General features: G+C 42.0%; 1 protein-coding gene across 2 annotated transcripts in view; it reads left to right on the top strand.

Moving 5' to 3' along the window:
* Positions 1-20,629, top strand: part of LOC149227408 (putative low-specificity L-threonine aldolase 2) — a 133,391-nt gene extending 112,762 nt beyond the window's left edge. For both annotated transcript variants that reach the window (XM_089377778.1, XM_089377779.1), the window contains 4 exons: positions 18,340-18,398; positions 18,596-18,696; positions 19,865-19,931; positions 20,240-20,629. In XM_089377778.1, coding sequence (XP_089233904.1) covers positions 18,340-18,398; positions 18,596-18,696; positions 19,865-19,931; positions 20,240-20,293 — 281 coding nt within the window. In that variant the 3' untranslated portion in view covers positions 20,294-20,629. The remainder of the gene's footprint in view (positions 1-18,339; positions 18,399-18,595; positions 18,697-19,864; positions 19,932-20,239) is intronic.
* Positions 20,630-22,950: the final 2,321 nt, after the last annotated feature.

The following is a 22,950-nucleotide window of genomic DNA, read 5'->3' as shown; positions in this document are numbered from 1 at the left end:
GCCTGGAAACTCCTGCTAAGCTCCACCTGGGTCCACTACCATCTCTATAGCCTATTCCACCGGGTACCAACTTAGAATGTCTCGCCACCCAACCTCAAGAGAGGGATCGAATGCACGAAATCCCGCACATAGAACAACCCCAGCATGCGGGTGTTGCACCCTGTGCAACTTAGGTCGTCTCATCTCGCTATCTTGTTCAATACATAAAATATGACTAGGTAGCTCTGTCTCTCTCTGTCCAATGGGCCATGGTAACCTAACAGTGCTGCTGTCCCTATCTATGTATGTCCGAAGAGGGCTGCTCTCACGCTCCAACGTGCACTCTAGTTGCACTAGTAGGGAATCCAGCCACTCCCCAACGTGAGTCAATTTGGCCGTGGGTTCAGCACAAACCGCTCTCATGTCCTCCAGCTTCTCGTTTTGCTGTAGAATAGTCTCACGCACTAATGCGACCTTCCTTTTTATTGCTAGAAGGTCGGCCTAAATCAGGTGGAACTGGTCGGCCTAAATCAGGTGGAACTGCCATGGGCATCTATCGCCTATAAACTAACTCAGTGACAACTGCACATACCTCAGCAACTGTTGGCATCTCATCCATGGGTGGATCCTCCTCAACAAATGGCTCTATGTGTGTAGGCTCTATCTTCTCCACCAAGGTGTCAATTGGGGCTATCAAAGAGGTCTCTAATAAAGGTGACTCTTGTGCCACACTGGGTATATCGATGTGCTCCTCACCATCCTGTGGGCTCTCAGCATCATGCTCAACCTCCTCCTCAGGCTCCTGATATCTAAACCTAGGTCTCCACCAACAAAAGCATGCCCTGGTCTCACCCTCTAATTGTCTTTGTCCTACCTGCTCCTTTTCAGGAGATTTGGTGCCCTAATCTGGTTGACTTTCCCCACATGATGTAGATGGGTGCACCCCCACGACATGCCCACCTCTAATGTCTCTGTTGTAAGGGAGAGGATGGGTTTGGTCTGTCACCCTCCTCAACTGGGCCAACCGCTCATCGTCCCAATGAATTCTACCCCAGAATTTCTGCATACTGGATTTCCCTTGAGCCATGGGTTTGTCTCCAGTTTCACCCGTCACTGTGCACTCATACCCAAAGCTTCCATGATCTTCTGGCTAGTTTCCCACAACTGGGCCAAGATCATGCTCTGATACCACTGTAATGTTCCAAACTAGGGAAAATAGTGCTATGCAGAGCAGACAATAAAAATAACACCATAAAATTAAATCAGATCATCATACCACAAAATTGGCAACCAAACTACGTTGTCTACTGACTACTCATTTTATTAAATGGGAAGAGATGTACAACAAGGTGCTGGAATGTGTGCACTTGGGCTTGCTCTAGGCAAGCTAGCAATAGCCCAAAATGAACAATGGAACACTCTCTTCAAATTTGTTGGTAATCCGGCCCAAGAGCTGCGCTGTTACTGCCTAAAAAGGTGCTGCTGCCTGAAATGATCTGCTGTTAGAGCCTTCCCTGTTGCTCAGAAAATTATGGGAAATTAATCCCAGCCTCTATGCAAGAAACCTAGAATAACCTACGAAGGAATTGGCCAAATGTTTGCCGTGGAATTTTGCCCAATTTCCCCTTTGCTCCTTTAGCTGCTAGCTAAGTTGGGACCCCTATTTGACTCCTCAGATCCGCCCAGAAAGTTCTATAAAATTAGGAGCGTGGTCCTTACCCAAAACCCAGAAAAACCCAGAAAGGGTTTCCCTTGGTTCCAAACTTCAAAAATTGACCCTTCACAGCTTGGCCCTCCTCCAATTTCGAATTCTGTTGCTGTGACTGATCCTGTCAATCTCTGCTCTCCCAACTCTAGCAATCCTCCTCAAATGGCCCTCCAAATGATCTCCCAACACCCCAACTCCAAACTCCCCCGAATGGTGCTGCCCCAAAGAGTCTCACTCCAATGATTGCGCAGTCATGGAGGAGATGACGCAGTCTTGCGTGTGATGAAATGAGAGCTGCGTGTAGGATGGCCCTCTTGTCTGTAGCTGCCCTTTATACTCCTAAAAATGATGAAAGGATGCTCCTGTCTCCCCAACTTCCTGGAGTGCCTCACGCTGTGACTGCGCAATCCCTACGCTACTGTAACTACCCTTGCTGCTGGTACTCGACTTACAGTTGCTATAACTCATCTTCGTATTGCTGCTACGAACTGAGATGAAGAAGAACTCCCTCCTAGGGCTGACACTCGAAGTCCACCGAAGCAAGGGTTGATATCTCCACTCGGAGACACTCTTGTGCTAAACAACACAATATCCTGGCTAAGCAGCTCGAGCAACTAAGATTGAGTTCAATATGTCAAAGATAAGATCCCGAAATGAGGAGAGTTGCCTTCCTTATATAGATTTCGTGGAACACTTTTCCCTCCATTTTCCCTCCATTGTGGGTCCCTCACTTAACCATCGATTTCCCCTCCATTCAAATCGAACTAGGGAATGCATATTCTCCTAGTGTGGGTGGCCCCCACGTACAAATTAACCACATCGAAATAACTTCTACTAAGTCTAACCTAATAATATCGAATGGGCCCCATCGCCTCCAAAATCGGCCCCAAAATGTAGAAATTATTCATGTTCCAAAATAATTTAGGAAGGGACATTACAATTGATCCCGTGACATATTCACTAACTTCATTTTCTATGAGGATCAAATCTATTCTCTTCTTCCATGCAAGGTAATTCGATGACCCAACAAGTTTTTGGTTCTCCTTGCAAAAATAAGTCATTGTACACTGAGACATAAAAATATAGAATACTTACTTGTCAAGTGAAGATGCTCATTTGATGATGATATCTTCAACTTGATGCCTTTTTGATGATGATTGCTTGATGATTTTCTTCAAGGATGTTTGAGATGTGATCCTTTCTACTTTTATTTCTTTGGTGATGATGAATTGCTCTTTCTTGCTTCCTTTGATTGATGATTGTAGAATGTGTAAGCTTCCAAGAATGCTTGAAATGTAGAGTCCTTTGAGTGGAGGTAGGGTTTTTGAGGTCTTCTTCTTCTTCCAGGAGTTGCTTCCTTCAAGATGGTGTAGATGATATGATCTTTGTGATGGATAGTCTTCCTTGATGATCTCCTTGTGCCCGACCCTTCTATATCCTTCTTTAATTGGATGATCTTTAAGCTGCCTTTCCTTCTTGTTGTCACCTTAGCTCTGATTCCATGTTGAGAAATCTAGGGCAGCTAGATTAGGTGATTTCTCTTACTTTGATAACTGCTTATGATGTTCTTTTACTTAACTTGATGTACTTGATATTAGCTTCTTCTTTCACTTTATTATTATTGTGTTCTTTTATCATCAAACATCTAACAAACTATGAAGATCAATGAGACAAGAGGACACAAAATATAGGTTGCTAGACAGGGCCAAAACCTCTCATTTTGAGAGGAAAATCCACAAGAATTCTTCTCTTCTTATAGAATCTTCAAATGATGAATTCCAAGACCTATGACCCAAGACAAAACACCCCTCCAAGACCAAGTCAACCTCTTCTTGATGGACCTTCTCTTCCACAAAGTCAAACACTCCTCCTTTTGCACAACTTTGACGCTTGCAACAATGTTAAAATTGGCAATTAGGTCCAAACTCCATGTGGGTCATCTTATTTACGGCAGCCGATATTTTTCTTAGATCCCTCTCATCGAGAGGTGTAGGATTGATCTAAAGATCATCCGATTCTGATAAGTATTCATGGAGATATGAATTTTCTAGTGTTATGAGACAATTCGTCAAGGTCGGCCTGCAACCAAATAAACCCCACTTGTGCTCAACGTTTTACTATAAATAAAGGAGGACTTCAAGTCATTTAACACTCATCTCTTGTGATCTCACTCTCCACTTGTTTTGGGTTTTTGGTGGAAGAGGAGGTCTAGAGGAGATGCCTTCTAAGCAGCCCTAAAGAAGGGTCATGTAGGAGAGCCCTAGCCACAAACTTGTAAGAGATCTGGCCACAGATCTAAAAGGCCCTAATCTGCAGCTAGAAGAGCCCTAATCCACAGCTAAGGGGAGCCCTAATTCGCAGCTAGAAGAGGCCCTAATCCATAGCTAAAGGGAGCCCTAATCCGCAGCAAAGGGAAGGCCCTAACCAACAACTAGAGGAGGCCCTACGCTGCGCTACCTAAGGGTGATATGGATATACCCTAGCCGCAACAACCTAGAGTTTGGACTGCGTGGGAAAACAGGGATCCGAACTCTGCTACAGGATGTCGAGTGGCTGAGGTAAGTGTGGATAGTCTTAGGATTGGAACAATGATATAAGCAGGATTCGAGTTTGCTGTGAAGAGGGCCGAGAAGGCTGACTGTTAGGCTGAGTTCCTAAGGGTCAAACACGTAGTTGTTTGGAAGTTATTTTGACACATTTTCAGAGGCCTGTTGCTACAACAATCTGTTGTGCTAGGTCGTAGGCCATAGCACACAACTAGAGGCTGTGTGAGGGCTGTCAAGGGTGGACAACACCTAAAGCAAGCATCGTGGGTAAGGAGGAGACTTATGAGGGTATGCCGCAGCCCTTAAAGGGTTAGTTTGTTGACTGTGGGATGAAACTAGGGCTGCTGCAAGTGCCCTAACCAGGTGTGCAGCAAACAGCTGTGCAAACAAATGACAACATGGTCTAATTGGACTATTTGGGCATGTTGGTGTAGCTGGACATATTATGGGACAACAGCTAGTACAACATAGTGCTATCAGCATATAGTGATGGGTAGCAATGCAACATAATATAAAAAGGGTGCAACACTATGTATGATGCAGCTACATGACTGAATGTAGTGATGATGAGTGCAACATAGAGTGCAGATCCATGATGAGAACAACCCAGTGATTGGAGAAGCACAGTGATAGGAGCAGCAACATGAAGTGCATAACATGGTCATTAGGTCCAGCACTATGATGATGAGTGCAACATGGTGCAGCACAGTGAGGTGCAACACATGGATGAGATGCAACACAATGATAGGTGAAGGAGTCACCTTAGAGAATCAGTTGAAGCAGCATGTCTTCAACTGATCTCTTGTAGAGATGATCTATTCTCTTATCTAGAAAGTCAAAGTGTTGACTTCTGTTGTAAATGTAGTATCTCTCTCTCTCTCTCTCTGATGAACTATTGAAGATCGTATAAGAAGAATTGATAGTGTCCTCTTGTCTTTGCTTCTCTTCTGCGATTTATGTTTATGTTCTATCTGCGGTTTACTTTAATGCTGACGTGATTGCTAATCAGGAAAAGATATTGAGCTAACTATGAAAATTGAAATAAATTGCTCTAAGCATAGAACATACCTAAACTTAACATGGTATCAAAGCTGAGGTGAAGACAAAGCCCAAGCAAGAGTGAAAGAGCAATCACCAAAGACAGTTGGGAAAGAACAAAAGGATCAGTGGATTCCTCATCCCTCTTCAAATTCACCGAGGGTGAAGTCGAAGCAGAGAATATTATCAGAATGGTGCAACGGAAGTTTTTGATGGCCTACCTAAAGATCACTTCAATGGAAAGATCGGATCTAAGGGTGGAAGGAAAGACAGATGCCTTGGTTGCAATAAGTTCGGCCATTATGCGAAGGAGTGTCCGAATGGCAGGGACACATCACTTGATGATGATAACAATCATTCCGGGGTCATCTTCAATGATCAGAGGAATGACAGGTAATGCAGATCATCAAGGAAACGACCGACTCTTCAGAGAAAGCAAGGATCCCTAGGTATGAAGAATCAAATGGTGTTTTTGATATGATAAAGAAGCGCTATCTTGTATTGGCCCTCTCCTTCAGATTCTTTGGGAATCTGGCTTATCGATTATAGTGCTTCAAGGCACTTCATCAGATAGAAGGGTGCTCTCTCTAATTTGGTAGAGATGGAAACAATCGTGGGATTATACTTGGAGTCGATGCCACCTATCCCGGAAAGGGTGTAGGGAATGCTACCCCTCAATTGAATGAGGGTAACTCGATTCATTTAGAGAATCTCTTTTATGTACCTGATCACAAGAAGAACCTGGTGTCCATTTTGGCAATGGAAGTCAAAGGTTACAGGGTGGCATTCATCGATGGAAAGGTACGTGTTTGAAAATGAAATTTTCAAAGATGCTTTTACTCATGGGTTCAGGGTTGGCAATTTGTGTCAAGTTTCAGGATGGTCCATTGGGGATCATGACATATCTCATCTATAACACCTGAGATCTACTTTATGAGGCCCCAAACCGATGTGAGTCAGATGGTGACTCGGATACCTGAATTCAAGAAGAGCATGAAGGTACATGTCTGAGATGTACTGAAGGAAAATCTTACAAGGGGACCATTCCCCTCATGTAGCAGGTCCACAGGTTTGGAACAACTCGAGGGGTTTGAGATTCATGATTGGGAATCTCATGTATACAGGTGGAAGAAAGCCCTCTATGGCTTGAAGTAAAACACCCCGGGCCTAATATGAGAGGATTGATCGCTGTCTAATGAAGCTGAGATTCACTAAAAGTGAAGCCAATCCAAACCATTGTTTGAAGGTTGTGGATGATAGACCTCTCATATCGGCACCTTCTGAGAAACGACCTATTTCTGACAGGTGCAGACCCTCTCACTTGCAGAAGTAAGAGGGAGTTGGATTCCAGATATGGAATGGTAAACTGCAAGCCCGTGACTACCTCGAGGATCTTAACTTTTAGAAGTTATATGGTGGTGATGCCGGACCAGATTTGGGAAATGCCTTTGAGTTTCATAAACTCATCTGCATTGATGTTCTTGGTGAACTTCCGTCCGTATATATGTTTTGCAGTTAGCATGGTGAGCTCATATTTCGTTGAGCCTCACTGGATTGATGCCAAGAATCTTCTGAGATGTCTTCGGGGCACAATCTCTCATGGATTGAGATACACTGCAGGAAATATAAAGCTGCATGATTATTCGAAAGCTGACTAGGTAGGTAGTGTGGGGGATCTCAAGAGCACTTCTGAGTCCTGATTCTCTCTGGATTCTGCTTCGATATAATGATATGGACAGGAAGCGGAAGTTGGTTGCTATAAGCACCGCTGAGACCGAATACAAAGCTACATGTATGATCTCGTGTGAAGTTGCTTGGTTGTGGAAGCTCTTCAGTGAGCTGTTTGTACACATGATGAATACCACTGTGATTCTTTGTGACAACCAGGGGGGATTCGATTATTGAGGTATTCGATGATTGCTCCAGCAGATAGACATTAGATACTACCTTATATGGGATATGGTAAGTCGATGAGCGAGGAGGCTCCATCACATTGAGACTGATGTACAGGTCACAGACACTTTGTCAAAGCCCTGGGGAAAGGTCAAATCTGTGATTTTCTCGAACGACTTGGAGTCATTGAAAGACCTTCGTATAAGGGTCCTACATGTTGCATGCACTGAGCTCTGGGAGCTCTGGGGGACTTGGGGAACTTACTGGAGCGACATACGACTACTGGGCGACTCACCGTCCCCTAGTGGTGCGCTATGTACAGGGTGACATGTTCAACCTTTCCCTGCGATACCTAGTGGTGACTATGGAACAGGATGATTAGTTTTCCTGTGGGCCGGGATGATTAGTTCTCCTGTGGGCCAGGATGATTAGTTCTTCTGTGGGCCAGGATGATTAGTTCTCTCGTGGCGGCTGTGGACAGGGTGATTCATTCTCCTATGGGACAGGATGATTAGTTCTCCTGTCGAGGCATCCTGCCCATGTAGTCTAGGACTCATGGGAAGTACCTCTCATCTGATCAATTAGTAAGGAAATGGGGTTAGGGACCATAGTAGTACTATCGATGGATGCATCGTTGTATCTACCGTACTCCCTATGCTAGGATGAGCTCCATTGATCTGGGATCAACAAAACTGATTTGGGATCAGTATGAGTGGTTTGAGACACTCTCTTGTGATATTGATCTGGGATCAATAAAACTAACTTTGGGTTAGTAAGATAAAATTGACTTCGGGTCAGTAGAGAATGGTATGAGGCATTTTCGATCAATTCTTCCTCTTCATGGTTCAGCAAAGCAGAGCTCAGTAGAGCAAAGCAGTGCAGGGCACTGATGGCAGAGATAGTACAGTCGGACATATGGATCAGCGGATGGAGTTCTCCCTAGTTGAAAGGGAGTGTTAAAATTGGCAACTAGGGCCAAACTCCATGTGGGACATCTTATTTATGGTAGCTGATATTTTTCTTGGATCCCTCTCATCGAGAGGTGTAGGATTGATCTAAAGATTATCCGATTCCGATAAGTATTCATGGAGATATGAATTTATTAGTGTTATGAGACAATTCGTCAAGGTCGGCCAGTAACCAAATAAACCCCACTTGTGCTCAACGTTTTAGTATAAATAAAGGAGGACTTAAAGTCATTTAACACTCATCTCTTGTGATCTCACTCTCCACTTGTTTGGGTTTTTGGTGGAAGAGGAGGTCTAGAGGAGATGCCTTCTATGCAGCCCTAAAGAAGGGTCATCTAGGAGAGCCCTAGCTGCAGACTTGTAGGAGATCTGGCCGCAGATCTAAGAGGCCCTAATCCGTAGCTAGAAGAGCCCTAATCTGTAGCTAAAGGGAGCCCTAATCCGCAGCTAAAGGGAGCCCTAATCCGCAACTAGAAGAGCCCTAATCCGCAGCTAAAGGGAGCCCTAATCCGCAGCAAAGGAAAGGCCCTAACCAGCAACTAGAGGAGGCCCTACGCTGCCCTACCTAAGGGTGATATGGATATACCCTAGCCGCAACAACCTAGAGTCTGGACAGCGTGGGAAAACAGGGATTCGAAGTCTGCTACAGGAGGCCGAGTGGCTGAGGTAAGTGCGGATAGTCTTAGGGCTGGAACAATGATATAATCAGGATCCGAGTTTGCTGTGAAGAGGGCCGAGAAGGCTGACTGTTAGGCCGAGTTCCTAAGGGTCAAAAACGTCGCTGTTTGGAAGTTATTTTGGCACATTTTCGGAGGTTTGTTGCTACAACAATCTGTTGTGCTAGGCTACAGGCCATAACACACAACTAGAGGCTATGTGAGGGCTGTCAAGGGTGGACAACACCCAAAGAAAGCAGCGTGGGTGAGGAGGAGACCTATGAGGGTATGCCACAACCCTTAAAGGGTTAGTTTGTTGACTGTGGGATGAAACTAGGGCTGTTGCAAGTGCCCTAACCAGGTGTGCAGCAAACAAATGATAGCATGGTCTAATTGGACTATTTGGGCATGTTGGTGTAGCTGGACATATTATGGGACAACAACTAGTACAACATAGTGCTATCAGCATACAATGATGGGTAGCAATGCAGCATAATATAAAAAAGGTGCAGCACTATGTATGATGCAGCTACATGACTGAATGCAGTGATGATGAGTGCAACATAGAGTGCAGATCTGTGATGAGAACAACCCAGTGATTGGAGAAGCAGAGTGACAGGAGCAGCAATATGAAGTGCATAACATGGTCATTAGGTCTAGCATTGTGATGATGAGTGCAGCATGGTGCAACACGGTGAGGTGCAACACATGGACGAGATGCAACACAATGATAGGTGGAGTCACCTTGGAGAATCAGCTGAAGCAGCATGTCTTCAATTGATCTCATGTAGAGATGATCTATTCTCTTATCTAGAAAGTCAAATTGTTGACTTTTGTTGTAAATGTACTCTCTCTCTCTCTCTCTGTTGAACTATTGTTAATTTTCAGTGTTCTATGTTGTAACAATCATTTAAACAATTTCTTCTTTCAGTAGCAATCACTTTTCCAATTTATTTTCAATCACCCAATAACAGTAAGCAATTGTAGATAGAATAGTAAACAATATGCACAATAGAAGACAACCAAGATCAATGAGACAACAATTTAGGTAAAAGACCAGGGAAAAACCCCACAAGGGGGAAAACCCAACTAGATTCTTCTATTAGATATTCATCAAATGTTCAGCAAAGATACATAGTCCAAGTACATCCAACAGTGAGTGAAATGTCAAAGCCTTGAGTATCCAAGTCAACAATCCAATAGCCAATCAATGATGAGGATAAAAGTCAAATCTGGTCAAAGTACCAGTCCTGCAATTTCTCGACGCTGTCAAAGTTCAGCGAATGACACCTCTAACCAATCAAAGTCAACGTCAAAGTGCCCATAAAAGTTTGGTCAAAGAAGCAAACAATTCAGCCTCTCTTGCTCAGTCAAACCCAGTGAAAATAGTCCTCAAATCTGCTTGCAAATAGGGTCAATTCACACAGTCAACTTGCAGTCAAACCCTACTCAGATCTGTAGTCAAAGATGGTTAAAGTGCCTAGGTCAAACTAGTCAAATTCTCCCTGAATTTGGCCTTCCAAAATGCATTAGAAAATTTGGTCAACCAAGTCAAATCAGCCCCAAGTCAACATTGGTCAAAGATGCCAAAAAACATATTGTCAATGCAGTCAAAACAGAATCTCTTCTCTCTCCTTCGCACATGTTAACTCGGCCCTGCAATTTCAGAAGTGTACAAACCAATGAGGAAGATGTGATGTGTGATGTGATGACTCCAAATGAAATCAATGAACTTGCATTTATATGTGAGTTAAGAGGTCAAATTTCTCTCTCTAGGCAGACTTGTTCTTTTCAAGTTGATTTGAACCAACATTAAAAATAATATTTTTTTCCATGTGCAAATTTATTTTTTTCCAAGTGAAAGAGGGGTCTCCTTAGGGTTTGTTAAGCTTCTCCAATGGGGAAATTTCTCCCTTAGCTGCCAATTTACAACACTTCCACCTCATCCAGGATAATTCTCCTGGCTTTCACATCCTTTGGATTATGGATGCTCAGTTATGTAACATCAGGGGAAGCGGTGAGAGTCTGCCTAACAAGTTCCCAGATCCCATTGTCCTTCAGTACTAATGTAATTCTCTCCTTCTAGGGACTAAAGTTGGATGCACCCTCCAATAGATCTTCAAACCTTAGTCTAGTTGCAGCGATCCTCCCACCTTCCAAATAAAATATTCAGAACCCTAAAAAAATATATCCACTGGAAAGAATAAATATTTTGTTGTAACCCTTGCGACAACTTGATATTCTCTCTCCTTGTAGATTTAGTGCTCTGATACCATGTTAATTGTTCAATACCATATCTGATTTCATATTCTCAGTAGTTTGTTTCAGTTTTATACCCAGAAAATTATATTCACCCTAGCAAATTAATTGCTTTGAAAATTGTCGAAAAATAATATGCCGATATTTAACTGAAATAATTGCAATGGAAATTTAATAGGAAATTAGTCACAAAACGTAGTAGAAATTTGCCCAACAATTTCTTCTTAACTTTTCTACTACTCAGGAAAATTAGGGCTCCCCTAATAGGGAAAATGTGTTGAAAATAGCAACAAGAGATGCTAAATATAGAAGTGCTAAAAATAGCATTGCTATAAATAGCATTTCAGGATACATTCCAATTTTAGTTAGTCTTTGAACTAAAATTGAGAATTAAAATTCGAATTTGATCTTAGCAGCTGTTTGAAAAATAATTAATTAATTCATCTTGAGTTAATTAGTTGGAGAAAATCAAACATGAAGTCTATGTGAAGACATGCAACAATTATCCCTTTGATTGAGGAAATTATCCCTTAATTAAGGAGATCAGGATGAGTTGTACTTTGAATTGTAATTAGTTAGCTCAATTAACTGAGTTAAGTCTAGTTAGATTAGTTCCAACAGTTTGTGGAACTGAGTTCAGTTAGTTAATGCATGCATGCACGTAACTAGTGTACTTCAGATAACTGAATATTCTCTCATAAATAACTCATGCATGTCAGTTCAGACAGAGATCCAATTGAGATCAGAGGATGGGACAGTGTACTATCAGTTGTAGGAATATTCCCTTGAGGATATCTCTTTCATGCAGAAGGAATTCTTTCCTTGAGGATTGTGCAGTTATTTCTGAGTTTGGTGAGCAGTGAGTGTGTGAGGTAATTACACACAGGTGGAAGCTTGAGGATCCAGGGGAAACTGCGCAAGGAAATAGGAGGCTTGGAGGACAGAAGGAAGGCATATGTGTTGTCTATTTTGTCTATGAGCAACATTGAGGGATTGTACTGAGAGCTGGATAGCTTGTGAGCTAAAACTTTGTGTAATCCGAAGATATTCCCACTTGTATGATAATACAGAGATCGGGGTTTTTAGCTGCAGCTTTCCCCAGAGTATTCTTCTGTTCATGTGTGATGGATTTCTTCTTCATCTGTTATATGTGTTCTATTTGATCTTGCTCAAAATCGATTAAGCTTCCGCAAGTTTGTTTGTAGAAGTAGATCAAGTATTTTGCTCTAGTATATTGCATTATCAGGTGATCTACAGTGAAATTTCTACATGGTATCAGAGCAAAGGTGATCAAAGTAGAGAACAGTATACAGAGAAGGGAGAAGTTCGAAGTTTAAAGTTCTTGATTATAGAAATTGAATTCTTATCACATCTCAAATTTCACCAATGGCGTTCAATGGTTTGAGACTCGAGTATGCCCTGGATGGCAACTCAAATTATATACCCTGGAAGGATCGCATGGAAGCGGTATTAGAGGACAGCGGTTTGAAGGACTTCATTGATCAAGAAGTCCCCAAGCTAGTGGCTGCTAATGCCCGAGAATTGGCGGAATGGAAGAAATGTGTGGCTAGAGCGAGGAGGATTCTTCTGGAGGGAGTTCGAGACCACATTGTCTCGAGTCTCCATGGGAAGGAGACACCGTTTTCAATGTGGAAAACATTGAAGGATCTATATCAGAATAACAACGATTAGAGGAAGCTGGCGCTGAAAGACAAGCTTCGGAAAATCAAGTGTGAAAAGGGCGACACGATCTCTACATATCTGAACAAGCTCACCACCTGCAGGGATGAGCTTGGAAGTGTAGGAATCACGACAACCGATGATGACATGGTGAGTCTTGCTCTCCTCGGTCTTCCTAAGAGCTGGCATAGCTACCAAGACTCAGTAAATGGAAGAGAGAAACTGCCAGATTGGGAACGACTATGGTCGAATTTGATGCAGGAGGAGATCAGGAGAAGCACCAGAGATGGATCTTCATCAAAGCATGATGATGAAGAAAATCTAGCCTTAGCGAGTAAGGCGAGGAAAGGGAAAGGGAAGGCTTCCCATTCCAAATCGAGTTCTTCCCATGGTGGGAAGAAGATTGACAAATCTAAAGTGCGTTGCTTTAATTGTCATGAGGTGGGCCATTATGACACAAATTGTCCACAGAAGAAATCCAAGAAGGGATCCTCGAAAGGATCAGATGGTGAGGCATTGGCCTCACAATTCGAATTGGATTTCACCCTCATTGCATGCATGGTTTCATCGATGGTGGGTTGTGTTTGGTACCTGGATAGTGGAGCCTCATTCCACATGACTGGCGACAAGAGTTTATTCAGTACCTTGGAGGAGAAGGACCTCCAGATGCGCATAGAGATGGGTGATGATGGAAAGTACCGTGTTTCAGGGGAAGGTACGGTTGTGTTTCAAAGGGTGCATGGAGCTCCTCTTGCCTTGACTGATGTAAAGTATGTGCCTGGACTGAAGAAGAACTTAGTGTCCGTCGCAATGTTGGAAGACAAAGGCTATGATGTAGTCTTTAGTAAAGGAAAGGCATTCCTGAGACACATCGGCACTGGACAGACCAAGAGGATTGGGATTCGAGTTAAGAATCTCTACAAGCTGGAGGTAGATGACTGTGCTGCATTGAGTTCCAAAGCAAAGTTGGTGCAAAGCCAAGATATTGGCGAGCTATGGCATAGAATATTGGGCCACTTGCACCATGGGGCCTTGAAGATCATGCAGCAGATTTCTACCGGACTTCCCAAGGGTAAACTGGAGCAAGTGGATACATGCAAAGGTTGTACCTTGGGTAAGTATGCAAAATCTTCCTTTCATGATCGAGACAGTCGAGCTGGAGCAATCCTGGAGCGAGTTCATACAGATGTGTGTGGACCATTCGCAACAACCTCCACCGCTAAACAAAGGTACTATGTTATTTTCATTGATGATTTTTCTTGAAGATGTTGGATCTATTTCATGCAGAAGAAGGATCAAACCTTCTCAAGGTTTTGTGAGTTCAAAGCCTTGGTTGAGAAAGAATTAGGAAAGAAGATAAGGGCCTTGCGAAGCGACAATGGTGGAGAGTATGTCTCTTAACAGTTTAAGGAATTCTGTGCAGTAGAAGGAATTAAGCGTGAGTTGACGACACCCCATAACCCACAGCAGAATGGGGTGGCCGAAAGGAAGAACATAATGATTGTGGGAGCAGCTCGGGCGATGCTACATGACCAAGGCCTACCACTTCATTTGTGGGCTGAGGCATGCAATACAACAGTATACTTGCAGAATAGAAGCCCGCATTGTATACTGGGGATGAAGACACCAGAGGAGGCTTTCTTCGGGAAGAGACCAGATGTGAGTCACTTCAGGATCTTTGGCTCACCGGTATTTTGCCATGTGACCAAAGATGCCCAGAAGAAACTAGAGCCAACAGCTGAGTTGGGGATACTTGTGGGGTACACTGATACACCCCACAACTATCGGGTGTTCTTGCCTACCAGTCAGAGGATAGTGGTACGCAAAGATCTAAAGTTCAACGAGCAGAAGGCCATGCGAGTTTCCCTTGAGAGGGAGCTCAAGTTGCATGCAGAGGAGGAACTTTTGGTTCCTAAGGAGGAGGAGCCTCAGACTGATGCAGAGCAGCCACATGTAGAGGATCCAGGAGTGGAGACATCCACTCATGCAGAGTCTTCCAGAGATGGGTGAAAATGCTCAAGGGAAGCTGACAGATTGTTGATGGATGCGAGAGAATGTGGGACAACCATCTTCTCAGCACAGACAGAGGAGGTCACTTGAGCGGTACACTGGGTACATGGCCCTGGTTGGGGAATGTATAGAGACCGAACCATCTTCCTTTGAGGAGGCAGTGCAGCAGCCAGTCTGGGTTGATGCTATGTTGGAGGAGTATGACTCCATAGTTCGGAACAATGTTTGGAGTGTTGTTCCAAGACCAGAAAACAAGTCAGTAGTGAGTTCCTGATAGCTTTACAAGGTAAAGCAAGCAACTAATGGTAGTGTGGAGAACCATAAGGCAAGGTTTGTTGCCTGTGGTTTCTCACAGGTCGAGGGGATCGACTATGATGAGACTTTTGCTCCTGCAGCAAGGTACTCATCTATCAGATCGATGTTGGCACTATCAGCATAGATGGGTTGGAAGATCCATCAGATAGATGTGAAGACTGCATTCCTCAATGGTAAGATTGAGGAAGAGGTCTACATAGAGCAGCCGGAAGGATTTGAGACCTTCGATCGTGAGTCGCATGTGTGCCGACTCAAGAGAGCTTTGTACGAGCTGAAGCAAGCACCTCGTGCTTGGTACACTAGGATCGACAGCTATTTCACCGGGTTGGGCTTCACAAAGAGTGAAGTGGATGTAAACCTATACCACATCATGGTAGAAGGTAAGCCATTGATCATTGTTCTTTATGTTGATGATCTGATATTGATAGGTGATGATCAGTTGATCAAGTCTTGCAAGGAGGACCTTGCAAGAGAGTTCGAGATGAAAGACATGGGTCTCATGCACTACTTTCTAGGCATGGAAGTGTGGTAGAAGGATGGGGAAGTGTTTGTGTCTCAAGGCAAGTATGCCAATGAGATACTTAGGAGATTCCACATGGAGAAGTGCAAGCCCATGCAGACTCTAATAGGTAACTGGAGGAAGGAGGATGCTACTTCAGGTGAGGTAGTTGCTGCTATTGTGTATCGGCAGCTTGTGGGTTCATTGATGTATTTAGTGAACACACGACCAGATTTGTGCTTTGCGGTGAACTAGCTAAGTCAAGCTATGGTTCAACTTACCAAGCTATTTTGGAAGGCAGCGAAGCATGTGCTAAGATACCTCAGAGGCACATTTCAGTATGGATTATGGTATAGACGGACAGAGGGAGTGAAGCTTCAGGGCTTCACAGATGCAGATTGGGCAGGGAGTCCATCAGATCAGAAGAACACTTCAGGAGGAATTTTCAACCTTGGTTCAGCTGTAGTTTCTTGGTACAATAGGAAACAGAGGTCAGTTGCACTTAGCTCAGCAGAGGCTGAATACATGGTTGCTAGTCAGGCAGCATGTGAGGCCATTTGGATGCGAAAAATTCTAGTTGGATTGTTTGATCAGAGGATGGATCCAACTGTGATCTGTTGCGATAATTAGAGTTGTATCAAACTCTTTGAGAATCCAGTATTTCATGACAGGGCCAAGCACATCGATATCCGGTATCATCATCTTTGAGACTGTGTGGTGAAGAGGATCATGTTGTTGCAGTATGTTTCGACTGAGGAGTAGGATGTAGATATTTTGACTAAGGCATTGTCAAAATGCAAATTCGAGTTCCATAGAGACAGGATCAGGGTGACATATAATCCCTTTCTTGTTGAGAGGGAGTGTTGAAAATAACAACAAGAAATGCTAAATATAGAAGTGCTAAAAATAGCATTGCTATAAATAGCATTTCAGGATACATTCCAATTTTAGTTAGTCCCTGAACTAAAATTGAGAATTAAAATTCGAATTTGATCTTAGCAGTTGTTTGAAAAATAATTAATTAATTCATCTTGAGTTAATTAGTTGGAGAAAATCAAACATGAAGTCTATGTGAAGACATGCAATAGTTATCCCTTTGATCGAGGAAGTTATCCCTTAATTAAGGAGATTAGGATGAGTTGTACTTTGAGTTGTAATTAGTTAGCTCAGTTAATTGAGTCAAGTCCAGTTAGATTAGTTCCAATAGTTTGTGGAACTGATTGTGAGTTCAGTTAGTTAATGCATGCATGCATGTAACTAGTGTACTTCAGATCACTGAATATTCTCTCATAAATAACTCATGCATGTCAGTTCAGATAGAGACCCAATTGAGATAAGAGGATGGGACAATGTACTATCAGTTGCAGGAAGATCCCTTTGAGGATATATCTTGCATGCAGAAGGAATTCTTTCCTTGAGGATTGCGTAATTATTTCTGAGTTTGGTGAGCAGTGTGTGAGGTAATTACACACAGGTGGCAGCTTGAGGACCCAGGAGAAACTGCGCAAGGAAATAGGAGGCTTGGAGGACTGAAGGAAGGCATATGTGTTGTCTATTTTGTCTATGAGCAACATTGAGGGATTGTACTGAGAGCTGGATAGCTTGTGAGCTAAAGCTTTGTTTAATCCGAAGATATTTCCACTTGTATGATAATACAGAGATCGGGGTTTTTAGCCGAGGCTTTCCCCAGAGTATTCTTCTGTGTTCATGCGTGATTGATTTCTTCTTCATCTGTTATATGTGTTCTATTTGATCTTGCTCAAAATCGATTAAGCTTCGGCAAGTTTGTTTGTAGAAGTAGATCAAGTATTTTGCTTTAGTATATTGCATTATCAAGTGATCTACAGTGAAATTTCTACAAAATGACCCTGAGATATTACATAGAAAATACAACACAATAAAACCTAGATTTTCACCCCCCCCAGGAATCTTACCCCCCCTGAAGAATTCAGTCCACTAAAATTCTCAGCCCTAGAAATAACTCGGTTGTGAATTCAACCTCATTCTCCTCAACTTGTACGACTCCTTATGCACTACAGAAATTTGACCTCCTTGCCTTGCACAAGCCTGATTGGAAAAACCTGGCCCCTCACAAATTTCGATATCATCCAATCTCAGCCTCCTCTTTCCACAAACGTGACCCCCTCGAATCATTCTCCCGAAATCACCATGGTACACATCTTTCTCCTCTTTAGTCTCTCTTGAGAAATTCTCTCTCTCAAGCATTTGATGTCTTGATTGGATGTCTTCATCCTCTCCCTTAGGCTTCTTTTATAATTTCATCTTGAGCTAAATCCCTAATCTTCAATCTCCAAAGTAATAGATGTCTAGGATTAATTCTTAACCCACGTAGATCAATTGTAGAGCTATAATCTAATTCAGTTAAATAATTAAATTATTTATCCTTATAAACTTAGCCCAATAGCCAACATTAATCAAGTAAGTTAGTCAATGTGTTTTTCCTAAGCTAGACTTGGGAAGGAAATCATATTAATCGCCTACACTTCATGAGTAAGCACCTAAAGAGGATTTTGGACATTTTTTGCATGTTTGACACCTAGCGTTTGCAGAAGCACCTGTCCGAGCTATAAACATCAACAATTTGCAGACATCTCATAGAGGCCTTCACCTCTTTATCAAATAGATACTATTAGCACAACACCATGGCCTATTTCATCTAGTATTTGAATTACAAGAGTTATTATCAGTGTAATGTTTGTTCCTAATTCGTGGTTAAATGGTCTGTCAAATAGAAGCTTATCAAAATATCTCATTTTTCTCTTTGCAGAAGGTTTGAATGGCATTGATGGGCTTCATGTGGATCTTGATGCCGTTCATACAAATATTGTAAGTGTCTTTGATTTTTACATAGTTTTGACACCTCAAAGAAAGGTAGTTGTGCTAGTTTGCATTTGTTCCTTCTGTTTTCGTGATAATCATAAAGAAATTTCCATGGTTAACTGTAGAAAGTAGCCATGGCAGTGCCTTTGGGCTCTTGTACTACTGTTGGGGATGTAACTCTACGATTTGATTTCTGGAAGCAGATCTTTGTCAATATAACTGCTGATTCAATCCCTAGGGCAGAAGAGCTTTGTGAAACCATGAAGCATGAAGGCGTTCTTGCAATTCCTGATGGTCATACCAGGTGGGTACTCCTATGTTCAAGACAAAGTATGTTCCCTATATAGTTAGGTTAGGTTAATTCTGTAAATCACTTTCACTAGCTATACGTTTGATCTTACAGGCATACTGCAGGAACACAGCCTTTCGTTGAAAGAGCATTATTTCTTGGGAATAAACAATTTCAATAACTTAACTATGCAAGTTTGATTAGCTTACCCTGCAGCACTCTGTAATCTGAATGTTACAGCATTACATTGAAAGATTTACTTCTTGGAAATAAAAAACTTCAATAAAAACTATGGAAGTTTTATTAACTGACCCTGTAGCACTCTGTAATGTGAATATTTTTTAGATTGAGTATACGTCAACCACCATTTATTGCATTTAGAAAATGGGCTAATTACAGTTTCAATGTTTTAATCTCAAGAAGCAACCAACAAGTGAAAGATATATGGCTATGAGAGGAAACGTACTTAGGATTGATGTGCAGAAACTGCTAGATGTAATGAATGATCTACAACCAGAGCATACTTGCATGAATTTGAGCTTCCTACGCTCATCTCAGATTTCCAAATCGTGTGACCTAGTATATATGTTGAATGCCTTAATTCCATGTTGATGCCCAGATGTAAGAAGTTATGTAATTATCCTATTTGAAGATCCTTGCTGTTTCTACCTACTTCTACCTTGATGTTTTAGTTGCTTAACATTGACAACTGCACTGACAACTCAAATCTAGATGTTTTGATCTCTTCCCAGTGGAATTGATTATGTAACAATCCGATTCCGAAGTCATGGGGTGTGCCTATGCATGTGTTTATATCGATATGTAATGTTTGACTTGCCACAACTAGTGGGTCATTCCAAAAGACTTGCTGAGAAAGTTATAAATACCTACAAAGAGCCATTTTGGTCAGTTATGAGCTTGCCAGATTTTTTTGCCAGCCGAGTCAAACTCTCTACACTTTGGCCTCAGTGAGTTATTTTTGCCAAGCCCAGTCCGATAGCTATGCTACATAACAATTTAGAATTCCTTTCATAAAGGTGATTCCTAGAACCAATTTATTTGGTTGATGATTCTTAACATATACAAAACTCAATTGGAACTGATTAACTTTCAGGATTTAGAGTTTTCTTCAGGTCATATTTTACCAGTTATACGCCTTTTTATATTTAATTTGATTTTGCAGATTCAGATTTGTCACACATCATCAGATCTCAGAGGATGATATTCGATACACAATAGCATGTTTTAAGGTGATTCTTGATCTTTCACAGCCCCACTCAGTTTGAACTAGTTGATGTCAGTTTTCACATTTGCCTGTTTCAAGGATTTAACTATTATATGAAATAGTCAGGATAAGCAATAATGTGTTCCTTCTTTGCACAACTTTCAAGGACCGGGTTTTAATTAGATGAGTTGAATTTCCTGAATAATGTTAGAGATTACCATTTCATTTCTTTAGTTGTATTGTCTTGCGCCATCTTGAAGTTTTGCCCCTTTATGTTTGTTACTTATTTATCCATCTATGAATTATGGGTACTAATGGTTTGTATATTCTCAGAATCATTTGCAGGGTACTTTGTTTCGGTCGCCAACAGTAAGTGAAATTGCATAAGGTTTCAAAAAAACCAAGACAGTTTGCCTTTTTTTCAGTATGAAAAAAGCGATATATTCATTCCGAAAAGTGTACATAAACATCATAATGCAGCAGCATATATCAGCAGATCAGAACTGATACAAGTCCATTTGACTTGGTGATCAAACATATTGCCATCATTTTTAGTTATCCTGTCTATATGCACAGTTCTAAACATATATACATAATATTCAAAATGCAGAAATGCCTAAAAGTTCCCTGTTCAGCATGCAATTCCTGTAATAAACAAGATATTATGTGAAAGACACTACAGTGATTTAGAGAAATAGACAGCAAAAAGCCTGATATATTCCATTAGTAGAAGCAAAATTGGATTCAGGGAGAAGTGAATTTATCCTGGCAGTGGCAGCACCCCGACATCCATGCAAAGGTCCCCCATCTTGATCTCGATATGCATCCCATCCAGCTTGTCCTGTAGCCCTTGCTTTGAAAGTCCATCCGCAGCTTGATTGAAATCTCTACCAATATGTTGAATCAAAGAGTCATTATGAGAATTCCAGAGATATGTGATTTGTTGCAACCAACCTTGTAGAGTAGGTTGGTATATTTTTGCACGTCCCCTGACATAATCAATGATAATCTTGGAATCTCTGTATATGTGGATTTTAGGAATGTTCAAAAAATTAGAGAACCAGAGTAATCCCCATAATGCCATGGCTTCTGCCCTTGTGTTTGTGCTGTTGCCAGCACCCCAGTGGACCCAAAAAGCCTGATTTGGTGAATGAAGGACCAAGAAACCACATCCGCATCCTACTTCTTTGTGATGCTCCGTCAAAGAAACCAGCTGGATAATCAATCTTCGGACAAGAAAGATTTTGTTTAGTATTTTTTGTTCCCATACCAGATTGTAGTCCAATAGAGTGTGTATCTCTAATGCACTCCAGCACCTGTGCAGCACTTTCTCTGAAATTTTTAAAGATGATGTTATTCCTCCACCTCCAGATCTCCCAAAAGAGAATAGGAGGAATATTGCGCCAAGTAATATTTTGCTGGCTCCACCATTTGAGGCAGTCAGAAATACAGGTAAACTGAGTGTATTGAAAGCCAAAATCTCCAGCAAGATTTTGCCAAATCTGAGTAGCCACAGGACATGTTAAGAATAAGTGGAGATTGTTTTCCTTCGCATTCCTGCAAAGCACACATATCCCTGGACCATACCAATTTCTCTTCTGGAGGTTTGCCCACGTTAGATTTTTGTTTTTCCAGACTAGCCAAAGAAAAAGAGTGATCTTAATAGGAATTTTTGTTTTCCAAAATTTAAAGAACCAGAACCAGCATACCTCTGGTTGTTGAGCCTCCTGACGACAGAGTGTAAGATATGTATCCGCCACCATGACATTCTCTCCCTTCCTTTTACCTATCCAGATGATCATGTCTCTATCCGCATCTCTACAAATTCCAGCAAGTTGCAAGTGTGTTCGAAGCCTATCCCATTCTTGCGCTGCTTGTCCATTCAATCCCAAATCCCTGGACCGTTTCCAGATGGGGCATCTGTCATGCCATGCCGATATAACCTGCTGCCAGAAGAATATGCTGCGACAGTTTAATCCATATATGAGGCTATCAGGAAGCCTGTCAGCAACTTTGATACCCAGAATTTTATCCAGACAAATAACAATGCGGTGACTAGTTCCCAATTTCCAGGCGAGAAGCAAAAGAAAGCAGTGACGTACTTTTGTAAAACTGAGCCATATAATTGAGCCCGATTTGTTACCAATACTTCCCCTACGCAGCCAAACAGGAAAATCAAGGTCCTTCAAGTATTTGTGTCTAATAATCATACCCCAGGTGCCTTCCCCAAATATCCCTCTCCATAATGATTTAAGTAATAATGCACAGTTGAATCTCCTCAGATTCAATATGCCCCAGCCTCCCAGACGCTTCGGCATGGTAATATGATCCAATTTGGTAAGATGGAATTTGTTCTTGTTTTTCATACCTGACTAGATGAATTTGGCTATGATCCCATTGAGTTTTTTGATGATGGTGAGTGGCAGATGGAATAAGTGTGCCTAGTATGCTCCCATTTGCATGGTCATTGCTTGTGTCAATGTGATGCGACCCCCCATGGATAGGCATTTGTGTTCCAAACTAGATAATTTTTTATAGAATCTGTCTACGAGCCACATCCAGTCATTGATCCTGTAGCTGCATGGTTTGATATGGAATCCGAGGTATTTCATACCCCCAGACAATATCTCAGAAGCCACTTTGAACAACCTTCGAATGTAATCAATAACCTCCATATCACATTGGTCATGTACAATAGTAGATTTCAATTGATTCATAATTAAACTAGATGCATTTCCAAACTTAGTGAAAATATGAAAGAGATGTAACCAAGCAAACCTGTTGAGGATCCCCATGATGAGCACGTCATCCACGAAGAAGTTGTGCGAGATATGAATGTTCCTGCCAATGTGAAGAGCAAGGAAATGGCCCTCGGCCACAACATTTTTAATGTGGAGACTCAACCCGTCCATAGCCAGAATGAATAAAAGTGGGGATAGAGAGCAGCCTTGCCGAAGATCCCTCCTAGCCTTGCCGAAGACCTCTCCTAGCCTTGAAGAATGCTGTCATAAGGTATCCATTAATAACCACAACATATTGTACAT

The sequence above is a fragment of the Pinus tabuliformis genome, chromosome J (assembly GCF_031772625.1).
Source record: "Pinus tabuliformis cultivar Carrire ecotype Pingquan chromosome J, CPIR1, whole genome shotgun sequence".
Lineage (NCBI taxonomy): Eukaryota > Viridiplantae > Streptophyta > Pinopsida > Pinales > Pinaceae > Pinus > Pinus tabuliformis.
This window is presented reverse-complemented; position numbering and strand designations above follow the sequence as displayed.